The sequence below is a fragment of the Balaenoptera physalus genome (genome assembly GCF_965194825.1).
Source record: "Balaenoptera physalus genome assembly, chromosome: 16".
Taxonomy (NCBI): Eukaryota; Metazoa; Chordata; class Mammalia; order Artiodactyla; family Balaenopteridae; genus Balaenoptera; species Balaenoptera physalus.
The window spans coordinates 69,272,275-69,294,840 of NC_138898.1; the positions used below are offsets into that span (position 1 = coordinate 69,272,275).

At 45.7% G+C, this 22,566-nt stretch overlaps 3 protein-coding genes across 5 annotated transcripts in view; 2 read left to right on the forward strand and 1 right to left on the reverse strand.

Annotated features, from left to right (window-relative positions):
- TMC7 (transmembrane channel like 7) overlaps positions 1-12,712 on the reverse strand; it is a 53,156-nt gene extending 40,444 nt beyond the window's left edge. For 2 of the 3 annotated variants that reach the window (XM_082430998.1, XM_082430997.1), the window contains exon 1: positions 12,578-12,712. In XM_082430998.1, coding sequence (XP_082287124.1) covers positions 12,578-12,644 — 67 coding nt within the window. In that variant the 5' untranslated portion in view covers positions 12,645-12,712. The other variant, XM_082430999.1, reaches the window with a different exon arrangement.
- Positions 12,713-12,935: 223 nt separating this feature from the next.
- TMC5 (transmembrane channel like 5) overlaps positions 12,936-22,566 on the forward strand; it is an 82,846-nt gene continuing 73,215 nt past the window's right edge. Inside the window, exons 1-4 of the mRNA XM_082430961.1 lie at positions 12,936-13,042; positions 19,015-19,156; positions 19,733-20,028; positions 20,474-20,649. The gene's annotated coding sequence lies outside the window, so the exon portion shown is untranslated. The remainder of the gene's footprint in view (positions 13,043-19,014; positions 19,157-19,732; positions 20,029-20,473; positions 20,650-22,566) is intronic.
- LOC309645672 (translation machinery-associated protein 7) lies at positions 17,981-18,403 on the forward strand. The gene has a single exon (XM_082431152.1). The coding sequence runs from the start codon at positions 18,026-18,028 to the stop codon at positions 18,218-18,220; it is 195 nt and encodes a 64-aa protein (XP_082287278.1). The 5' UTR covers positions 17,981-18,025; the 3' UTR covers positions 18,221-18,403.

A 22,566-nucleotide genomic window follows, 5' to 3' on the forward strand; every position in this document is an offset into this window, starting at 1 on the left:
TCAATAAAAATAAAAATAAAAAATAAAAAAAAAGAATATTCACTCTGCTACATCGGACCACAGCTGGAGGCCAAGTTTTGCTGTGCCTTGTGCAGCGGTCCAAGGAGGGAGAGCTTTCTGTTGAAGGTGAGGAACGAATGCCACTTTCAAGATGGATTTTATACCTGATCCGATTTTAGTTTGGGAAGACCATCCTGAGTGGAGACAGGACATGGAAGGAGGAGGTAGGAGGCAGCTGTGATAACCTAAGCAATTACCCCTCCAGGCAGCAAAGCTTGCTTGGGTTTGAATCTGGGGTCTGTTGATTACTAGCTGTGTGTCTTTGGGGAAACTACTGAACCTCTCTGAGCTTCAGTTTCCTCATCTCAAAAACTCATTCATTCACCAAATATACCTATCATGTGTCAGATCTGGAGCTAGGGATACTACAGTGAACAAAGTAAACACCCTACTCACATGGCACTGAGGCTAAATAGAGAGGGTGTGTGAGCCCTGTGGATATTTGGGGAAGGGCATCCTGGGAGACGGAAACAGCAAGTGCAAAGGCCCTGAGGCAGGGGCATGCACAGCATGCTTGAAGAAGAGCATGGAGGCCTAGGCGGGTGGGGAAGAGTGAATGAACGGGAGCCTCGAAGGCTCTTTTGTAGGTGGCCCCCAAAGAGCCACACCAGCCCTCTGTGGTCTCCTCCCCTTGAATCCGGGCTGGATCCATGACTTGTTTTTAACCAAAGGTCACGAGAGAAGTTACACTCTGCCAGTTTCAGATCCAAGCCTTAAAAGGGTCAGGAAGCTTCTACTTTGCGCTGTTGGGAGCCTGGGGCTGCTGTGTTAGAAGTCCAGCGATGCTGCTGACACAACCACGTGGAGAGAAAGAGGCCCCAAGGCTCCAAGGAGGACGACCAAGGAACTGGCTGACAGTAAGAATCAAGGTCCCGGCTTATGACCCCAGCAGGCCATTGCAGCCGGTCCCCAGCCACCCTGGTCATCCTCGCCAGGCCCCACCATGGGCATGAAAAAGCCACTGGATGCTCAGACCCAGCAGACAGGACACAGAGCTGAGCAAACTGTCTCCTCTGTAGCCTGCTCATTTCCTGATGCACAGAATCAGCAGAAACAATAAAATGGCTTAAGCCATCACATTTGGAGCAATCTATTAAGCAACAATAGGGAGCTGGGACAGGAAGAATGGAAAGCAGGGATCAGAGAGGTGGCCAGGCCAAACCAGGTCAGACTGTGGGCTGCGCTATGACCCTTCAATGTGGCAGACGGGCAGCCATCCGGGGCTCTGGGCCAAAGCATGTTGTGATCTGACCACGTTTCAAAGGATCACTCTGTAGGCTTCAGGGCTAAGGACGAGATCCATCACAGGAGTGCCAGCTTGTGAGAATCAGAGGCGATCATGCAGGCAGAAACACTGAGCACAGCCCTGCACGCAGTGGGCTCTGTAAATGTACTTATAGCTAACAGCGAGGGAGCACTGGGGGGAGGGGACCAGCCAAGGCCTTGATCCGAGTTGGAGTCTGATGGTGCAGAACTGTAATCCTTGCCTCTCTGATGGGCAAGTTTACATAGCAGAACAGATGTCCCACTGCTGATGACACGGACACATGTCTGGAGCCCTGCCCGTCATCAAGTGCAAGCCGGCAAATCCGGCTCGACCTTTACGCCCGGCCCCAGCACCCCCTGAGGGCATGACACACTTCCATTAGTAACACGGCTCCCTAAGCAAACATGGGGGTCTGGGGTTGGGGTGGAGGCTGAAGGCTAGAGGGTCAAAGCCCGGCCGCTCCTCCCTCTGGCCAGCAACAAAGGGCTGTTATTAACCAGAACAGAGGCCTTTGAATACGGAGCAGCGCTGACCCACTGAATATTCAGCAACTGCTTCGGGGTCAGGGACCCAGGGCTGGAGCTGGAGACGGGTTGGCTTGTCACCCACTAGCCAGGCCACCCCAGGAGAAACAAAGACCGTCTCTGAGTCACATGTTTCTCATCTCAGGAACGGCGGATATAATACCATGACCTCAGCAGCGTGATCATGAGGACAAATTTACCAACAACATAAATAACACTGGCTGGGAATCTGTGAGCACGTACCTTGTGCCAGGCTATTTGAAGTACACGATACGCATCACCACACTCAATTCTCCGAGCTACTCATTGAACAGAATTATCCCATTTTACAGATGAAGAAAGTGAGGCTCGGAGAGGTTAGGTGCTTTGCCCACTCACACAGCTAGGAAGTGCTGGAACTAGGAACCTATCACAGGTCTGTCAAATGCCAAAGCTGTAGTCTTTACTATGAGACCACTCGGTGGGCCATGGATTTGCAAGTGCTTTGTAAACAATAAAATGCCACACAAACTAATCATCTGATTGTTCTTGCAGCCACACCACAGGAAGGATACATCCTATTTACATTTCCCAGCAACAGTCTCTGACGGAAAACTCTATTTTCAAAATGGCCATCACTGAAGAGGAACGCTTTTTCCTTTTCAGACATCCTTGGGAAGTTCTCCATCTTCAAGTTAAAAAAAAAAAATCACAACTATACCCTTGAACACAAGCATCATTATTTTTATAGCTGGTACACCTCCAACCCTTTGCATATAGGACCACACACTTTTCAAAGCATGACATCACCGAATTTCTCACGCCAACCTGCAGGGAAGGCTTTGCTGCCCTGGCTTTTCAACAGGGAACCTGAGGCCTGGAGAGATGGCAGTTTGCCCAAGGCTTTGATGTCAAGACAGACTCCTGGTTCTACCGATTCTCAGAAAGGCAGGTGGCATCACCTCTCCTAGCCTTGGTTTTCTCATCCTGAGAGGATAAGAAGGGCTCACTAGAGTTACTGTCGGACGTTCTCCTGAGTTGATCATTTAAGCCTGTGGTGTGTGGGCCGCTTGATGACCATTTGGGAGGCTGGAGCATGTCTCAGATACGGGGCTGCCTCCATCTAGGAAGGTCTAGAATCTGTTGGCCGCTGGAGTCAGATTTCAGCAAGCAGGAGGTTACTTAGGTGGGAGGATGACTGGGGAATTATTACAGGAGATGTGGGAACAGGGGCAGGGGTAACTACTTTTTCTGGTATCTGCTGTTCTTCCAGGTTAAGGACAAAGTTAGTCTCTCTGAGGCTCAGAGCACTGTCTTGCTCAGAGAAACCTCTCCATCTGGAGAATGAATGAATGGATGAATGAATGGGCAGAGGCAAGCACATCTGGAGAGCATCCTTAGGTCCCAACTTTCTTGGCAGCTCTTTCCACAGGACACCAAATCCTACCAACGAGCACAAACATTCCCAGAATGTGGGCACAGGCCAACTGTGACCTAAATGGCACCAAAACCACCACCAGCCTCCCTCAAGAGCTTGCCAAGAACCTAGCCTGACCGTATTTGGTGCTGGCTTCACTTCAGGGTTTTTCTTCCCACTCACAGAATCATGGAAACTCTGGGGAAGAAGGGACCTTCTGGGTCATCTGGTCCAGGCAACCGGCCAGCTGCTGTGGGAATTAGTTCTGTTTGATACCTTGCATGGAGTCCCTCTCTCTGTGGGACTCTGGGCGGGGAGCGGGGGCTCTGGAGACGATGAAGGTTTGCAGACTTGCTTCCTGCCTCGAAGAGTTTTCCCTCCCCTCCTCCAACCAGCACTTATCTCCCAAGTGCCCAGCCCCCGGCGTCCTTGTCATTATCCCATCCGCCTCCTTATGTGTTTACCTGCGTATTGTCTCCGACCGTCTCCCTCCCCCATTAGCCTGTGACCTCCATGAGGAAAGGGACCCCATCTCTCTCCTTCACCACTGAGTCCTCAGGCTGTAAGACAGAGCCTGACACATGGCGGATGCTTAATAAAAACCTGTTAAATGAATGAATGCATGCATGAATGAATTGTGAATAAATGAATTTGGTGCTGAGGATACAGGTAACATTGGGTCACCCACCAGGTAGACCAAAGTACATGTTTAGCACACCAGCAAAAGAGGGGCACCAAAAAAATGAGAAGAAGATGTAAGGAATTTAAGCATTTAATATTATTCTTTTCTTTAGGGGTGACTTTTTATTTCACAATTGAAAAAGCTGGCAAAAAAATATTGATTGGGATGTTGACTGTATATTACAGCCTTTCTATTACAGGTACTTTACACAAGTCAGCCCTATTAGACACTGCACGTACACCCAGTTTGATGTTACCAATAAGACAATGTAGACATCGATTTCAGAGCTTCTTAGACTTCTTTCCCCTCATGTCTATGTGCGTGACATTGCTTTGATTTCGGATGCTAACTGGAGCTGGGGCACCTGAATAATTTGTGCTCACAGCTGCCAAAGGGTCTTAACCAAGGAGCTCACGGTGCTGGGGATCTGGTTAAAGCTTCTATGACATTTCTACCAAGTGCTCAAAGAACCTCTGAGGCCAGGGACTCATCAAGGCCCTGCTCCTGGTAGGACCACCCACCCACCCATCCATTCATTCACTCATTCACTTGAAAAGATTTACTGAGCAACTGCTACGTGCCATGCACTGTTCTAGGACTGGGACGCAGCCTTGAATACGACACACAAACTCCCCCTGCCTCTGGAGGAGACAGAAAATAGACAAGTAAGAACAATATATTTCAAATGGTGATAGATGCCTGGAGAAAAATAAAGCAGGGGTGTATTTGAGCAAAGACTGAAGGGAGGGAGGGAAAGAGCCACATGGTTACCTGGAGGAAGAGCATCCAACAGAAGATAGAGGTGAGCAAGGTAGAGACAGAGAAGAGCAAGTGCAAAGGCCCTGAGGCAGGACTGTGCCTAGTCAGTTCGAGGAACAAGAAGGCCAGTGTGGCTGAAGGAGAGTCAGCAGGGAAGAGAGTAATGGGGTAGGAGGTCGGGGAAAAACAGGCCAGGCCACATGGGGCCTGTGGGCCATGTTGTTACCTTACTTGGGTAAGGTGGGAACCAAGGGGGGTTCTCAGCAGAGAACGATCTGACTCAGATTTAACAGGATCTCTCTGGACAGCCCTGTGGCAATTTCTGTCCTTGAGCTACACAGGTCAGCACGGCTACAGCCCATGGCAGGGCATCATGTGTCAAGTGGCACCATCCTGCAGTGATGGAAATGTTCTATAATTGTACTATTTAACATGGTGACCACTAGCCACTTGTGGCTACTGGGTTACTGAAATGTGGCTGGTAAGACTAAGGAAATGGATTTTTAATTTTATCAGACTGTATTCAATTTACATCTTACAGCCACGTGTGGCTAGCGGCTACTGTCCTGGACAGCACAGAGGGGCCTTTTTCACAGGAACCCAGAACCTAGTCTGAGAGGGGAGGAGTCAGGGCCTTGGGAGCCACCTCTATCTGCCAGACTTCAGAACTGCAGGGCTGGGGGGACCTGCATGAGTCACACCACCTGGCACCTGGGTGGGGCCTGGGGAATGACTGGGTCCCAAGGCTTTATGACCAGACAAGCAAACAGCCGTCAGGAGCAGTGACTAACTGAGCAATCAGATCCGTGCTGACCCCAGAACCCAGGTCTCCTGGTTTCTAAGCCAGTAGAGCATCCGGTGGACTGTCCATGGAGCTGTTACAGTGATTCCGTCTGTCTGAGGAGGTGACATGACACATGGTTAAGAGCACTGGCTCCAAAGCCCGCTGCCTGGATCCTAACCCCGGCTCCACTTGCTACCCGTGTGACCTGGCAAGTTTCTTGACCATTCTGTGCCTCAGTTTTCCCACCTGTAAAATAGGGGTAGTAGTTCCCACCTCGCACAGCCATCCTAAGGCTATTAGATGGCTATTGTATGTCAAGTGCTTAGAAAAGAGGGCAGCAAACCTTTTCTGTAAAGAGCCAGATGGTAAATACTATTTACCACACGGTCTCTGTCACAACTATTCAACCTGCCATTGCAGTAGGAAAGCAGCCATAAGGCATGACTGTTTTCTAATGAAACTTTGTAAAAATACGTGGTGGCCCAGATTTGGCCCATGGGCTGTAGTTTGCAGACCCCTGGCTTAGAGCAGTGCCTGGCACATCGTGCTACCTACTTGAAGCCAGGACTCTGGTTACTTATTGATGAACTTAATGTACATGAAGATTTAAATCTGCAGTGGCAAGGGGGAGGAGGGGGTGTCCTCTTGCTAAGGACCAAGCTACTCCCTATGTGGAGTGTTTATCTTCCTTGGCTAGGACCTCTCCAAAAAAGATTTCCAACATTCCTGGAAGTGACAATAACCAAAAATTCGCCTTTACTGAGCGTTTACCATGTGCCACGATGATGTAACATCCTTTACCTAGCTATCTCCTGTGATCCTCAGGATGGGCCCTTCTTATGTATTACCCTTATTTTGCAATATGGAAAGTTCAGAGAAGACAGGACCTTTGTCCAAGGTCAAGTTAAGGTCTGAACCATGAGGGCAATGACCTCAGCATGTCTTACTCACTCTTACACCCCCAGTGATTAGCATGGGGCTGGCACATAACAGGGACTCAAAAAACATGTCAAATTAATACACGGACACAGTAGCTCTATTCACAACATTAACATCCTTCTGTTTCAGCAGCCTGTCAAGTAACATCTCAGGGCCTCAGTTTCCAGGGGGATAAAATGGGCAAATAACACCTACTACATTGAGTTGCTCTGAGGAATTAAAGGAAGTTACCCACCTGAGTCCCAAATCAAATTGCTGACGGAACCTACTGACCCTCAGGAACTGGCTCCTGCTAGCTGACCTCGGCCCATCTCCTCTCCACGCCCCAGCCCAAGGCCTCCTCAGATACATGGAGGCCATTCCCACCTCTGCCCTTTGCTCTTCCTGTAGCCCCTCCGAACACTCTTCCCACCGGGGCTTCCCATTCACCTGCGCTGGCTCCTCTACATCCTTGGGCCTCGGCTCAGCGGTCCCCTCCCGGGAGAGCTGTCCAGGCGGGCCGCTCCCCCTCTCTATCTCATCACCTGCTTATTTCCTTCATTGGTGCTGACCTATGCTTAGCTGTCTCTGACCCATTTCCCTCCACCTGTTTAGGGTCTCCCCTCCTGGACTAGAAACTTCGTGAAAGCACGTCCCTTGCCTGCCTCTTTCATCCCTAGGCCCCTCGCCTGGTGCATGCTTTTGGCTCAGGATCAGTTCCGCATCTTCTCCTGGTGGGAGTGGGAAAACACAGAAGGGCTGGGTGGTCCCACAGACAAACAATGTTCCTTTAAAAAGCAGCCAGATTGCAACAAAGTTAACAACACTGAAAAGTCATTTCCCCCTTTTATCCCTTAAATTCTTCACTTCCTGAAAAAAAAAAAAAAAAAAAAAAAAGCCACTGAGGGCCTCTGGCCTTTGGGCCTAATCCGGGCCTGAATTGCTGGGCAGACAGAGCTCGGCCTCTTCCAGACAGAGGGGAAAAAAATAACTCAGGTCACAAGGCTGGCTCACTGTGGCCTGTGTCCAGGCCTGCACAAGAGCCCTCCCGCCCAGGACACCTTTGATGAGTAACCTGGATGAATGGACTTAGCAGATAAAGTAAAAAACAAAAAACACTGCAGGTCAAACGGTTACTTGTCTTCAAATTTCGTAAAATCGGTCACACTAAAATAGCCCACGGAATAGCTGTTTAACTACATAGGAATCTAACAGATACCTCCAGAGCGCACGGGCACAGAGCACATGCAGTCATCAAACCTGATAATGCCGGGGCTAGAAAAGGCCCTAATAATCATAATCATAATAATACCAAGAGCTACCATTCAAGTGCACAGCGCCTGCCCACAAGGTGCTAGATTCTTGACATGCTTATCTCATTAAATCCTTTCAGTGACCCTAGCAGATGGGGGGTGTATGAAAATATTTTGGAACCAGACAGAGGTGATGTTTGTACCATATTGTGAATGTACTAAATGCTGTACACTTTAAAATGGTTGATTTTGGTATGTGAATTATGCCTCGATCCCCGCCCCAAAAAAGTCACTGCATGCACACTAGCCGAAGGACTCCTGACTGGAATGAGCATCTAGTTACACTACACATACTGTACACATACATTTACTGACTGGTATGAAGTACTGACAGACCGCAATATGGTAAATATTTGACAAAGGGAAAAAACCATGCAGGGTCACTCCATTCAATAAACACAGAACATGCCAGGTACGATGGGGCTGAGGGGCAAAAAGCCCTGGGAGAGGGCAAAATGTCTCATGGTCAGGGGGTGGGGGAGGCGTTGCCTCTTGGGAGGAGGTGACATTCCAGCTGAGAGCAGAAGTGTGAAGAGCCGGCCATGGGCAGAGCAGGGGGAAGGGTGTGCCGGCTGGAGGGAACAGAGGCTGCAAAGACCCGGAGGGAAGCACTGGGGCCTGGGAGGGGTGGGAGCAGCAGGAGTTGAGGTGGGAGGTAGGCCTCTCTAGAGGCCCTGGAACAAGGTGGTCCTCCAGCTTTCACTCCCATCAGAATCTCCACTTTACAGATGGGGAAACGGAAGCTCAGAAAAGGCAGTAACTTGCTCAAGACTACACAGCTTACGAGAGGCCAAGTCGGTGTCTGAACCTGGGTCTGCTTAATTCCAAAATCCCTGCTCTTAAAAATGATACAACTTGGAGGCTTCCCTGGTGGCGCAGTGGTTAAGAATCCGCCTGCCAATGCAGGGGACACGGGTTCAAGCCCTGGTCTGGGAAGATCCCACATGCCGCGGAGCAACTAGGCCCGTGAGCCACAACTACTGAGCCTGCGCGTCTGGAGCCTGTGCTCCGCAACAAGAGAGGCCACGATAGTGAGAGGCCCGCGCATCCGCGATGAAGAGTGGCCCCCACTTGCCACAACTAGAGAAAGCCCTCGCACAGAAACGAAGACCCAACACAGCCATAAAAATAAAAAATAAATGAAATTTAAAAAAAAATTAAAAAAAAAATGATACAACTCAAGAGAAGTGAGAATACACTTCAAGAGATACTTTGACAGGGCGAGGCTAGAGGGCTCTGTGGGTATAGAGAAGGGACACGGTCTAGCCTGTGGGAGGGGAGGTAGTCAGGGAAGGCTTCCAGGAGGAAGTGACACCAGACTGAAAGATGAGAAAAATAGTATGCCTTAAAAGGAAGTAAAGTAATAGCCTCATGGTCGAGGGAACAGCAGGAGCTTCTCAGGCTCAAAAAGTAACATGGGAACCGTCAGGCAGGGGTGGGGGTGTGTGTGGAGATGGGAGCTAAGATGGGGACCAAATCACTAAGGGCATCCTTTCAACTAGTGTTTACTGAAGACCTCCTATACACCAAGCACTGGGCTAAGCAGGGGGATGCCATGGTGAGCCAAACAGGCCCAGGCCCTGCCCTGCTGGAGCTTACCATCTAGTAGGAGAGCAGAGACATCATAACAACAGTTAACACTTACATGGGCCATGGCAGCCAGTCCCCAGGATGGCCCCCTGTGATCCTCCCCTCCTAATATTCACGCCTCTATACAGGCCCCATCCACACTGAAGAGGGCTGACCCACGTGAACAGTAAAAACAACACAGTGCGATTTCTAAGACCAGCTCATAAAAGACACTACAGCTTCTGCCTTGCTCTCTCTTGGATCATCTGCTCTGGGAGAAGCCAGCCACCATGTCTCGAGGACACTTAAGCAGCCCTCTGGGAGGTCCACATGGAGAGGACCTGAGGCTTCCTGTCAACAGCCAGTGTCAGCTCGCCATCCGTGCGAACGAGTCATCTTGGACGGGCTCCTCCAGCTCCAGGCCAGCCTTTGGATGACTGCATGGCTGGCTGACACCATGACTGCAATTTTGTAAGACAGACTGAGCCAGAAAAGCCTAGATAGGTCACTCCCCAGTTCCTGACCCACAGAAACCGTGAGGTAAGTGGGTTCTAAGCCTCTAAATTTTGGGATAATTTGTTCCAAGACATAGATAACTAATTTAAGCACTTACTAAGTTATTTACATAAATTAATTATCTCAATCCTCATAATGACCTCCTGAAGTAGGTACGTTCGTTATTTAATACATAAGGAAACTCAGGCACCAGGCACTTAACTGCCTTTCCCAAAGACAAAACCAGTGAATGGGAAAAAGAGGATTTGCATCTGAGAATCCAGAGTCTAGACTTGAAACCACTACACTATAGCTGACAGCATGGCTGTGGGTATACTCCATCATTCATTCATTCATCACAGGTTTAGTACCTACCACGTGCCGGACACTGTTCTAGGTCCTAGGGGAACAAGAAAAAGCTCCTGATTTTCATGGCACCCACATTGTAGAAGGAGAGATAGCTAATAAACCAGGAAATGATCAAACCACATGACTTCAGATGGTGCTAAGTGCTTTGAAGGAATAAGCAAGGTCAGGGTAGGAGATATGGGGGCACTTCTCCAGACAAGATGACTCCAGAGGTCTGCCTCTCTGAAGTGACATTTGAGCAGAGACCTGACAGGAGCAGCAAGAGGCTGCCATGTGAAGATCAAAGAGAAAGGCACTCCAGGCAAAGAGAACAGCAGATGCAAAGGCCCTGAGGCAGAAATGACCTTGATATGTTGGGAGGAACGAGAAGGCAGTCAGTGTAGCTGGAGCAGCATGGGCTAAGATAAGGCTGTAGGTGATGAGAGCCTGCAGAGGTGGGCTGGGGTCCTTGCTGGCCTTGTTGGAGGCCTGGAGCTTGTTCTCAGAGCAGTGGGAAGCCACTGAAAAGTTTTAATTAAGAAGGCAAGTATTGTCTACTCAGCCATAAAAACGAATGAAATAGTGCCATTTGCAGCAACATGTATGGACCTTGAGATTATCATACTAAGTGAAGTATGTCAGAAAGAGAAAGACAAATACCATACGATGTCACTTACCTGTGGGATCTAAAATATGACACAAGTGAACTTATCTGCGAAACAGAAACAGATTCACAGATACAGAGAACAGACTTGTGGTTGCCAAGGGGAAGGGGGGTTGGGGGAGGGATGGATTGGGAGTTTGGGATTAGCAGATGCAAACCATTATACATAGAATGAATAAGCAACAAGGTCCTACTGTATAGCACAGGGAACTATATTCAATATCCTGTAATAAACCATCATGGAAAAGAAAAAAAAAAAAAAAAGAAGGCAAATGTTGTGATCTGTTTTATCATTAAGAAAGATACACATTTCCCATTTCTGTAAACAAGACGCCCTTTGTCTCCTGACCCCCTCCAACTGTCCTCCCAAGATGCTCATACAGTGTGTCATGGTTTACAAACTGCTGCAAAGTTATAAACACAGTCCCTTCTGAGCCTCCCACTCATGCTAGTGGGTACACGGTCATAAAATATCATCTGTCCAAGGGACAGGGAGAACCTTTTGATTAGAGGCGCTAGTTACAATACTCATAAAAAGATGCTTAGAGAGCCCCTTGAACACCCAGCAAAGATCCAAGGAAGAGGAATCTCCTTGCCTTCTGTATGGGAAACCAGGGTTGGCATCTTAAATGTGATGAACTGTGATAAAATAAGAGAAAGATAAATAAAAAATCATGTGGAAAATACTTGAATAGCTATTACTGAAAGGCTGAAATTGAGCTGATGCCAGCACTATTAATACTGCATTAGAAAATAATTAGCATCAAAACCCAGTCTTTTTTCTGATTCCTGAGCAAGTTCCCAGAGTTTGGGTCTCTCTAGATGTTTTTCTCTTTTTCTTCTTCTAGATGTTGAGATCAATCCAATCAGAGGGGCCCAGTGCCCAAATCTACACTCATGCTTTACTGTAGATCCTTGTAACAAAATCTCTATTCTCAAATTGAAATAGAAAAAACGCTGCAGATAAAACTCACAGTGGGGAAGTTGAAGCCAAGATACTAGGTATTGGAAGCGTTGTCCACACACACACACACACAAACAAAAACCTCACAGTGGGGTCTTGTGTTTTGTTAAGGGCAAATATAAGATATGAATGCTGCAAGGAAGCCTGCCCGGGTGCTGGCAACTTTTCTATCTTGACTGAGTAGCGGTTGTACGCATTTACGTAAAAATTCACAGAGCTGTACACTTCACTCTTAAGTTTTACCCAATAAAAAAAATGAAAAGCATATACTTGGCTGGCTACCACTGATAGTGCCTTTCCTGTATCAAGCACTCTGGTAGGCACTTCACACATTTTTCTCTCAACTAATCCCACCAACATCTTATTCCCATTTTACTGCTGAAGAATCTAAGGTTCAGAGAGGGCAAGTCACTTACCAAAGATCACACAGCAATAAATAGCCGAGGCAGAATTCAGTTCTAAGCCCATCTAATTGTAAAGCCTCATATGTTTGGGAGGCAGGCACCTGGTATCAGAATGTTAGGGCTGACAGGGATCTCACAATCTTTTCATTCAACATCTAAGATTATTTTGAGACTAGCCCGGGATCCCTCGACCAGCTTTGGGAAGGCAAACTCACCACTGTCGAGACTCCCATTCTAGTGCTCCTTTTGGTAGAGCATGCGCTCTCTGAATTGGGTGAGGATGGGTTGGAGGAGGGAGACCAGCAATAAAAAAGATCCGTTTTCCCCCAAGCCGGGAGGTGGAGAGGGGGCCGGGCCCGCGCCGAGCTCCCAGCACCTCGCGGCCGCTTGCACCCGCCGGCCGCCTGGAGCCGGGTCCGCGCCGCCCTACCTTGGTGGATGAAGGCCTGCCTGCCGGGCCTGCCGGGCGGGAGCGCACTGGCGCTGGACTCGCTCATGGCTGCGCCCCGCGCCCCTGAAATGCCGCCGGAGACCCGCTCCGGCCGCCGCCGCCAACGCCGCCGCCGCCTCCCGGCCTTCCCTCCCGGAGCCGGGATTCCAGATTCCGGGGCCGACGTCACAGAGGCGGGGGCGGGGGCGGGGGCGGGGCGCCCGGCGGCCCTTCCCACGCCCGCCCCCGCTGGACCACCCGAGCCGCCCTGCGCTGGGAGGCGAGGTGAGGGCAGGGCGCCGTGGAAGGGTGCGGCTCCGCCGCGTCGGGGACCTGGGATGGGAGACGCGGCTGGAGAGCCGGAGAGACCCGGGACAGCTCCGTCCAGCGGCCGCGAGGAGGGGAGACCTCCCAGATTTTAAAAAGTGTAATAAAAATAACCAAGATGCCGAACAAGTGTATCTAGTAAGTTACCATTTGGGTACAAAAAGGAAAAAAAAAAGAGGGGGGGGGTGGGGAATGTATTTGTACATGTTTGTAAATGCATAAGATATCTTTCGAGTGGGGAGCTGGGAGGCCTGGATGAGAAAGGTATGAGGGAGGGTTTTTCACTACGTGCCGTGTTTGTCTTTTAAAATTTGCACCTTATCCACGTTTCATCTCTGCCTCTATCCAGGTACAGCTTAAAAGATAGAATGAAAAGGAATTAGCAAATATAAATAAATGCCTAATAATTAAAGAAATGTAATTGTATATACATTTGTATACAAGTAACTTCCAAATTAAGTAAATGGGAAGTGTAGATAAATCGCCTATGCAGAATAATTCTAGATAATTTATACAGCTCCTTAAAGGAGGTGGAGCAATGACTCCGCAGTCGTTAAGTGTGGACTGCACACAGTGACTTCCCTCCGAAGAGGACAGTATGAAAAGGGAGGGCGGGGCACGGCAAGTAACTACCTGAATAATACCTGACAAACACTTTTTCAGACAGATGATCAAGTTCAACATCAACAGTGATGTCATGTTGATGGTATGCACCCTTGATATGATGGGATGGGAATGACACTCTACCTGTGTGGGTCTTTCTCCCCCATAACTTCAGCCAAATCATAAGAAAAACATCAGATAAACTCCAGTCAAGGGACGTCCTACAGAATACCTGAACAGCTACACAAGACGGTCAAGGTCACCAGAAACAGGGAAAGTCAGAAACTGTCACAGCGAAGAGGAGCCTAAGGGGACATGACCGCTCAAATGACCACTTAAGTGTAATATGGTCATCAGGATGGGAATGTGAAACAGGAAAAGTAACAACTAAGCAAATCTGAATAAAGTATGGGCTTTAGATAATAATACTGTGTCAATATTGGCTCATCTACTACTGATGTAAGATAGTAATAATCACAGAAACTGAGTCTAAGGTGTATGGAAATTCTCTGTGATATTCTCAAATTTTTCTGTAACTCTAAAACTATTCCAAGACAGAAAGTGAATTTTTTTAAATAAGTAATTGCCTGGATCAAAATAAATGCTATTTTTATTGTAGTTAAGGGTTGGGTCACTGAGTTTCCATTTGGAAACTGGTTTCTAATTATTCCCTGAGTGAGCTTGGCCATGTGACTCAACCTCTCTGAGCCTCTGTTTTCTCACCTGTAGAAAGGGTCGTAGTGAGAATAATCCCCTAAAGTGCCTGGCAGAGCATCCGGGGAAAAAAAACCCCAAACAAACCTAATCTGATGCCAACCTCACACAAAAGAAAATCCAAAGATATAAATGTAAAAAATAGGGGCTTCCCTGGTGGCGCAGTGGTTGAGAATCTGCCTGCCAATGCAGAGGACACGGGTTCGAGCCCTGGGCTGGGAAGATCCCACATGCCACGGAGCAACTGGGCCCGTGAGCCACAATTACTGAGCCTGCGCGTCTGGAGCCTGTGCTCCGCAACAAGAGAGGCCGCGATAGTGAGAGGCCCGCGCACCGCGATGAAGAGTGGCCCCCGCTTGCCGCAACTGGAGAAAGCCCTCGCACAGAAACGAAGACCCAACACACCCAATAAATAAAGAAAGAAAGAAATTTATATTAAAAAAAAAAAGTAAAAAATAAAACCATGAAAGTGCTTTTTAAAAAAGTGTTTTTGTTTTGTTTTGGGTTCGGTTTTGTTCATTTATTCAAACTACATAAAATTTTAAAATTCTGCAACACAAGCAATGACATTTCTATGAGGCTGTTCCTTGCAATGTTGTTTATACTAGCAAAAGAAAGAAGCGGCCTAAATCAATATAGATACGAGGCTGGTTAAATACATTTTGACACATACATCCAGTGATCAAATAGCTGTATATGTAGACATATAGAAAGTTCTATGTGTGGAAATATACTATTAAGTGAAAAAAGCAAGGTGCAGAAGAAGTGTATTAGGTAAGCTACCATTTGGGTAAAGAAAATACAAGAATATGTACGTGCTTGGAAATGCATAGTAAATTTCAGGACAAGTTGGGGGTATTTACTGATTATCCTTTTTTCTGTATTGCACAGATATATTACCTATATATGCTTGAAGTTTTAAAAAATTACCTCTAAAGTCTGTGGCACAAAGCAGTGTCGACAAATGATGCTTATTTCTGTCGTGAGACAGTGCCTCCCTCTTCCCTTCCTCACCAGAGGCCACCTCCCAGACCCTGATCCCAGCCCACAGATATGGAAGGAGATGGATGGAGCCTGCCAATTCCAGGTGCTCATCTCCCTCCTACTGGTCTCACCCGGCACCTGGCACCTGGCCCTGGCTTGGTCTGCATCCCCAGCCAGGAGAGGCCTCGGCTTCTCTCTGGGGCAGGGGAATGAGCCCAGTATCCTGAAGGTAACTCCTTCCTCCCAGGAGATGACTGATTTTACAGGAATAGAAATAGGGTAGTTCTTTGGGAAAAGGTCTCAGAAATCTCCTGTTGGAAGGAAATAGAAGGGGGAAGAAGGCTGCTAGCCAGACAAACAGAAATTTAGACAGAAGGATGGCAAGTAGGACAGAAAGCAGAATCAAACATGGAATTCTTGATTCCATTTACGTATTGCTTTATTTCAAGGGGAGGCGCATGTCTTCCCACAGCGCCCCCTATCAGCTTTATCTGTCCTAGCACTTTATTTTTACTACTTGATTTGTCTGTTTCCCACACTAGAATTCAGTATGAGGAAAGCTATGGCGGGGTCTCTCTTTTATTATTAGGATAATAATAATAATAACTCCACTTATTGAGGACTTACTCTGTACCAAATCCATATCATGCATTACCTCGTTTAACTTTCGTCATCCCTAAGAAGACAGTAGGAACTTTCAATCCCCATTTTAGAGAAAAAAGAACCAGGGTGCAGAGGGGCAGGGTGGAATCAGCCCTCTGCTTTCCTTCGCCACCAGCGATCACCTAACCCAAAGCACCACCACCTCTTCCAAGGCGAGGACTGCCTCCTGACTGTCTCCCTGCCTTGTCCAGACCTTGTCCACCAGCAGAGCCAACTTCTCAGAAAGGAAATTGATCTCGTAATTTTCCTGCTAAACATCCCCTCCTCCTCTGGTTTCCTCTTGCCACTTAGAGTACACCCTCGCTCTCCTTATCATGCGTGGAGCAGGCTTTGGGGGATCTGTCCAGCCCCATCTCCTACCATCACCACTGTGGCTGGCTTCCTTTCTCCTCCTATCGGAACACAGCTATCTGTTCCTGCCTACGAGTTCATGTTTGCTGTTTCCCTCTTCCCAGAGCCTGCACCTCACACTTGCCCCTGATTTTGTCCGCTTCTCCCTTCACATGGCAAAATATGGCCACATTGCAGCCCCAAGTTGATATAAGCTCTGAAAAGACTGATTAGAGGTCTCTGCGTCACAATTCCCAAATCCTGGGAGGGATAGTCTGATGTGTTGTATTTGACTTCAGTGAAGAGTAAAGGACTTCCCTGGTGGTGCAGCGGTTAAAAATCTGCCTGCCAATGCAGGGAACACGGGTTTGATGCCTGGTCAGGGAAGATCCCACATGCCGCGGAGCAACAAACCCATGTGCCACAACTACTGAGCCTGCGCTCTAGAGCCGGCGAGCCACAGCTACTGAGCCTGCACTCTAGAGCCCACGAGCCACAACTACTGAAGCCCGCATGCCTAGAGCCCATGCTCCACAACAAGAGAAGTCACTGCAGTGAGAAACCCCCACACTGCAGCGAAGAGTAGGCCCTGCTCACCGCAACTAGAGAAAGCCCACGCACAGCAACGAAGACCCAACCCAGCCAAAAATAAATAAATAAATAAATTTATTATTTTTTTAAAAGAGTATTTTTTATTTAAAAAGAGTATTTATTTAAAAATAAATTTATTTAAAATAAATAAATTTATTTTAAAAAAGAGTAAATTTTTTAAATTTATTTTTAAAAAAAGACTTGAGTTTTGTTTTCTCTTTCTGCTGGGAAAACAAAGTTTTCTTGAAATATTGAGCTGCTTTTGATAATAGATTGTGTGAGTTTCTTTGCATTTCAGTGATTTATTACAACCTTTGAGATCTTTCATTTTCACTTTGGTTAAGTGAATGGGTTAGGGTGATTTCACAGTGACCTATGATCCTATTTGACCAGGTGTTTTGAACTTTTGATATTTTTGACAAACTTCCCAAAGATCAAATTCGAAATGAAGTTCAACTCTGAGGTTTTCTGAAGGATCCCTGGAACACCTTGTCAACGAAAATTCAATTAACTATCAAGTTAAGAAGGAAAAAAGTGAATTTTATTCGAGCCAAACTGAGGATTATAACCAGGGAAGCAGGTGCTCAGAAAGCTCTGAGAACTGTTCTGCCTGTCAGAAGTGAAAGGCACAGTCATATACATTTTTGAGACAAAGGATGGTACATCAAAATGACATACTGATATTTTACATAAAGTTCACCTAGGATACATAGTCCAGGTACGCACGTACAAAGCAAGCAGCAAGTCACCATGACCCCTTTCAGAGCTGGGAAAGAATGCTATTTTTTAAGAAGTTAGGACTTCCCTGGTGGCGCAGTGGTTAAGAATCCGCCTACCAATGCAGGGGACACGGGTTCGAGCCCTGGTCTGGGAAGATCCCACATGCCACGGAGCAACTAAGCCCATGCGCCACAACTACTGAGCCTGCACTCTAGAGCCTTTGAACCACAGCTACTGAGCCCACATGCCACAACTACTGAAGCCCACATGCCTACAGCCTGTGCTCCACAACAAGAGAAGCCACCGCAATGAGAAGCCTGCGCACCGCAATGAAAAGTAGCCCCCGCTCTCCACAACTGGAGAAAGCCCGTGCGCAGCAACAAAGACCCAACACAGCCAAAAATAAATTAAAAAGTTAATTAATTAATTAATTAAAAAAAAAGAAGTTACATTGCTTGTGTCAGAAGAAAGAAAAGGCATCCGGTGGCAGGGTCTGGGGAAGGGGCGGCAGGCGCCATGTCGGGCCGCGAAGGTGGCAAGAAGAAGCCCCTGAAGCAGCCCAAGAAGCAAGCCAAGGAGATGGATGAGGAAGATAAGGCATTCAAGCAGAAACAGAAGGAGGAGCAAAAGAAACTCGAGGAGCTAAAAGCGAAGGCCGCGGGGAAAGGCCCCCTGGCCACAGGTGGAATTAAGAAATCTGGCAAAAAGTAAGCTGTCCCTTGTGCCTGAGGCAATGATGATCCTTAGTTCCATTCCTGTTTAAACATCTGGATTAAACATCTGGATTCCCTGCCATAACATCTGTTGCCACCTATAGCTAGAATGAAGTGTTGTCTTGGAACCTATTGTACATTTAAGAATAAACTTTTGTAAAAAAATTAAAAAATAAAAAAATTTAAAAAAAGAAGAAAGAAAAAAAAATTGATCTTTACAGTTGAGCAGGCATTCCCATCTTTGAGAAGGTGTGGTCAATGTGCAATGCAGATGCATGCTGCACACTAGTGGGGGAGGGAAAGGCCCAAACAAACACACAGAGAGAATTTTATGTTTAACTTTTTCTTGTCCTGCCTTAAAAAATAAATTTTGTTTCATCAACCTCAAAATAGTTGTTTTCTCTCCATCTCAGAGAGAGGAATATTAAACTAATTAGACTTATTTGGTATGTTAAATTATGTGGGAAGCATTGTCAAATGAATGGTGATAAACGTTCTTAGTTTACATTTGTACGGGTAAATTTTTATTAACATAGGTATTCTAGAAATTATATGGAACTCCTAAAAAATGGGATGTCCTAGGAAATGTTATCAGTGATAATTCTAGTAATTATCTTAAATCGTTGTATGTCACAGCAGTAACCAAGTTTAATTGTCAGCTGCATTGTAATCAGGTCTTTAACCATTTTTTAAGTCCTGTCATTTATAGACAGTTATTGTACTCTGATGATTTTGTAAAAAAATACTTCATCTTCCAGAAGATTCATAGAAAGGACTTTCTGACAAGTGCAGGTTTCTGATAACTTTCAGATCATATACCACTCACCTGGGTAAGAAATTAAAGAATTCCAGTGGAAAACCTGATGGCTTCATAAAACTGTTAACAGAAGATTAAGATCAAGGATTACTCACATAGGATTGAGCAAACTGATGAGTTTGGTTGTAATTTGGGGGTTTTGTCTGAAATATTATTGGTTTTTAATCAGTGTTTTCCAGATATTAAAGAAACCTTTCCCCTCAAGCTAATTATGACTTATAGCAATTTGGTAAATTGTACTTTTGTAATGTATAGCAATTTGGTAAATTGTACTTTTGTAATGTAAGCAGCTCTTTGCCGGAAACTGCCCTCAGCAGGAAGCCCCTTTTCTTGTCACTTTAGCAAAGCTATATTGTAACTAACTTTTAAACCAGACACCCACATGCTTTATTCCTCTCTGGCCCAAGCACACCTTTCAAATCTTTTAATCACACAATACCTTGCCTAAATTGTCGGTTCTTTCCGTAGATCAAAGAAGTAGACATGAAGAATAAGTAATTAACAGATGACCAGATCTTTTCCGTAGCATCCCCTTCAGTAATCTCCCAAACAAACTGTGACCAAACTGTGTGAACAAGATAACATCTCGAGGAAGATCGAAGGAGTCGACAAGCCTGCACACAGTGGGGGATGGTACTGACTCTGACCTCCATCTCAGTGATTAACTGAGATCACTTCTGTTTCCCTTTCAAGACTTTCACGGCCCAGCAGAATCTTCAGAGGTGGTTTCTGGGGGATGCTGAGTCCACCCGTCTCTGCAGATTACCGGCATCCTGATTAAAGGCACCTGTCCTTTCTACAATTTGTGAGTATTGATTTTGTAAGTGGTGAGCAGTGGAGCCCGATTCATTCGTTGACAGTAAGTAGAACTGAAACATTTATCATTTCTCTCAATCTGATCCCTCCAGAATTTGGAAACTCTTAGGTTCCCAGCAGCTTTATCAGGTAAATAAGGAAGGCCAGCTCCTAACAGGTGCAGGAATCTCAAGGTATTTTGGGGACCTTGAAAAGAGAGAAAAATGCTATAGAATCTGTGACATGCCCTTGGTGGGGCTTTTCTGGCCTTGAGAGGTTTTTAAAAAGTTCAGTCTGAGATTCCTTATGATAGGTTCCAGCACAGCCAATTTAAAAGAGCCTATGTGATCAATTAACCAGACTTATTTTGCAAACAAATTGGCTTTAATTTGGCTATATTTGGTAGAAGTGAGAGAAATTTTAGAGAGAGAAAAAGATTATGTTTCAGTGGATATTAAATTGTAGTTTTGTTAACTGAGGTCTGTATTTACTGCCGAAGACTCACTTCCCAGATTAACTGCTGAAGACTCACTTCCCAGATAGCTCCTTGTTGTTATCTTATTGTAAAGTTTAATTATTAAAAAGGACACTCTAAGTTTGTTTCTGAAGCTTATCACAGTAATCTAACTTTGCATGAAGCTCAGATGCACCTCGACTTGCAACCAGGAAATGATGCATACTGGAAAGGCACAGCCACGTTAGAAGGGACCATATCAGGCCTCCTCTCCCGCAACTTTTGCACCTGACTTTGACTAAGACCAGCACTACCAGACTGGGATGAGAGGATGATATCTGAAGTAAACAGCTGACTGAAGGTGCCAGATGAGGCCTGTATGCCAGTTACTGTGACAGTTGCTCACACTTTTCCCATATGAACCAAATGTATTTCTTTCTTGGGTTCAATCATATGCAAGTTTCAAAAAAAAAATCAATCCAATTGCTGGGTTTTTGGCCAATTACCTATGTCCAGTACTCCCAGGTTGCCTTGGTGGATTTCTCTTCTCCAAGGCTATAATTGGATGGCGCTTAGAAATTTTATTTTGAAAGAAAGAAGTTCTAGCACCGTGCAAGCTAATGTTGCTGCCACTGTCACTAAGTGAGACCGTCTTACACAGCCAACTAATGATGCATGTCATTTCATCAACTAACACAAATATTTAACGAAAAAATTTAGTATATTTAATAAACATTTATACACCATTTACTATGGGTCAAGCATCGTTCTAAGTGCTTTACAAAGATGACCTCATATATCCTCTCAACATTCTTAAGAGCTGGGCTGGGACCGGGGTGGAGGGGAGCAGAGAGAAGGGGAGAGACACTTACTCTCAGGTGCCAATCCAGCACTTGGAAAGCCCTGAGTGTCTCCTTATATGCTGTGCCCAGGCGCTGTGCCTGCCTTACTCTAGGCCCAGCCCTGAACTGGAGGTAGATACTATTATTAGAATTGATGAAATAAAATTCATATTTTATGGGAAGACAAAATTTAAACATAAAAATTTTCTTTGCCCGTTTGGGCCTCCTCCCTCCCCTTTAGTGTGTATTATGCATCTGCATTAACCAGACCTCCTTAGGAGATAACATTCCTTCTTAATCTTGTAAAGGGTCATGATGACCCACTACTTGATAACTCCTTGGGAGATAACCTTCCTCCTTAATCTTGTAAGGGGTCACTATGCCCCACTACTCACTTTGCATGTGCAGATCTGGATTGTGTAAACTGTCAATACGTCATTTGATGTATAACACTTTATCCCCAAAACATATATAAGTGCTTTGACATCTAACAGGTGGAACAGTCCTCAGAGCTTTCTGTTATAATCCTCAGGTTGGCTCAAATAAAATTTTCCATTCTTTTTAATTTTTATTTTATATTGGAGTAGAGTTGATTTACAATGTTGTATTAGTTTCAGCTGTACAGCAAAGTGATTTAGTTATACATATACATACATTATTCTTTTTCAGATTCTTTTCCCATATAGGTTATTACAGAGTATAGAGTCGAGTTCCCTGTGCTATACAGTAGGTCCTTTTTGGTTATCTATATTATATATAATAGTGTGTATATGTTAATCCCAACCTCCTAATTTATCCCTGCCACCCACATTTCCCCTTTGGTAACCATAAGTTTTTTTTCTAAGTCTGTGAGTCTCTTTCTGTTTTGTAAGTAAGTTCATTTGTATCATTTTTTAGATTCCACATATAAGTGATATCATATGATATTTGTCTTTGACTTGCTTCACTTAGTATGATAATCTCTAGATCCATCCATGTTGCTGTAAATGGCATTATTTCATTCTTTTTTATGGCTGAGTAATATTCCATTGTATATATGTAAAAATTTTCCACTTCTTTCTTAGATCGACTACTGATTTTTTTTCACTGACATAGAAAATGGTAATATTTTTCTTATTTTCATGTAATTTTCCCCAGTGTTGGCCATGTAAAAGACAAACAAACAAAAAACAAGTGACCCTGATTTGGTTCCCAAAGTTTGTTGGAGGAACTTTATTGCTTTGTATACATACTACTCCATCACACCAAGAGGCACGTGATGTCAGATTGTCACGTAATTGGTGATGTTAAGTTTGTATGCTTTGTTGAGGTGGCTAGTTTGGGAACGTTAAAGCACCAAGTTTGAAACATTTTGACTTATTGACATCCTGGTTATATCTGTAAGTAAATTTGATTCCTTTTGTCAACATTAATAATCTGTCTTTTGGGTTCTTTCT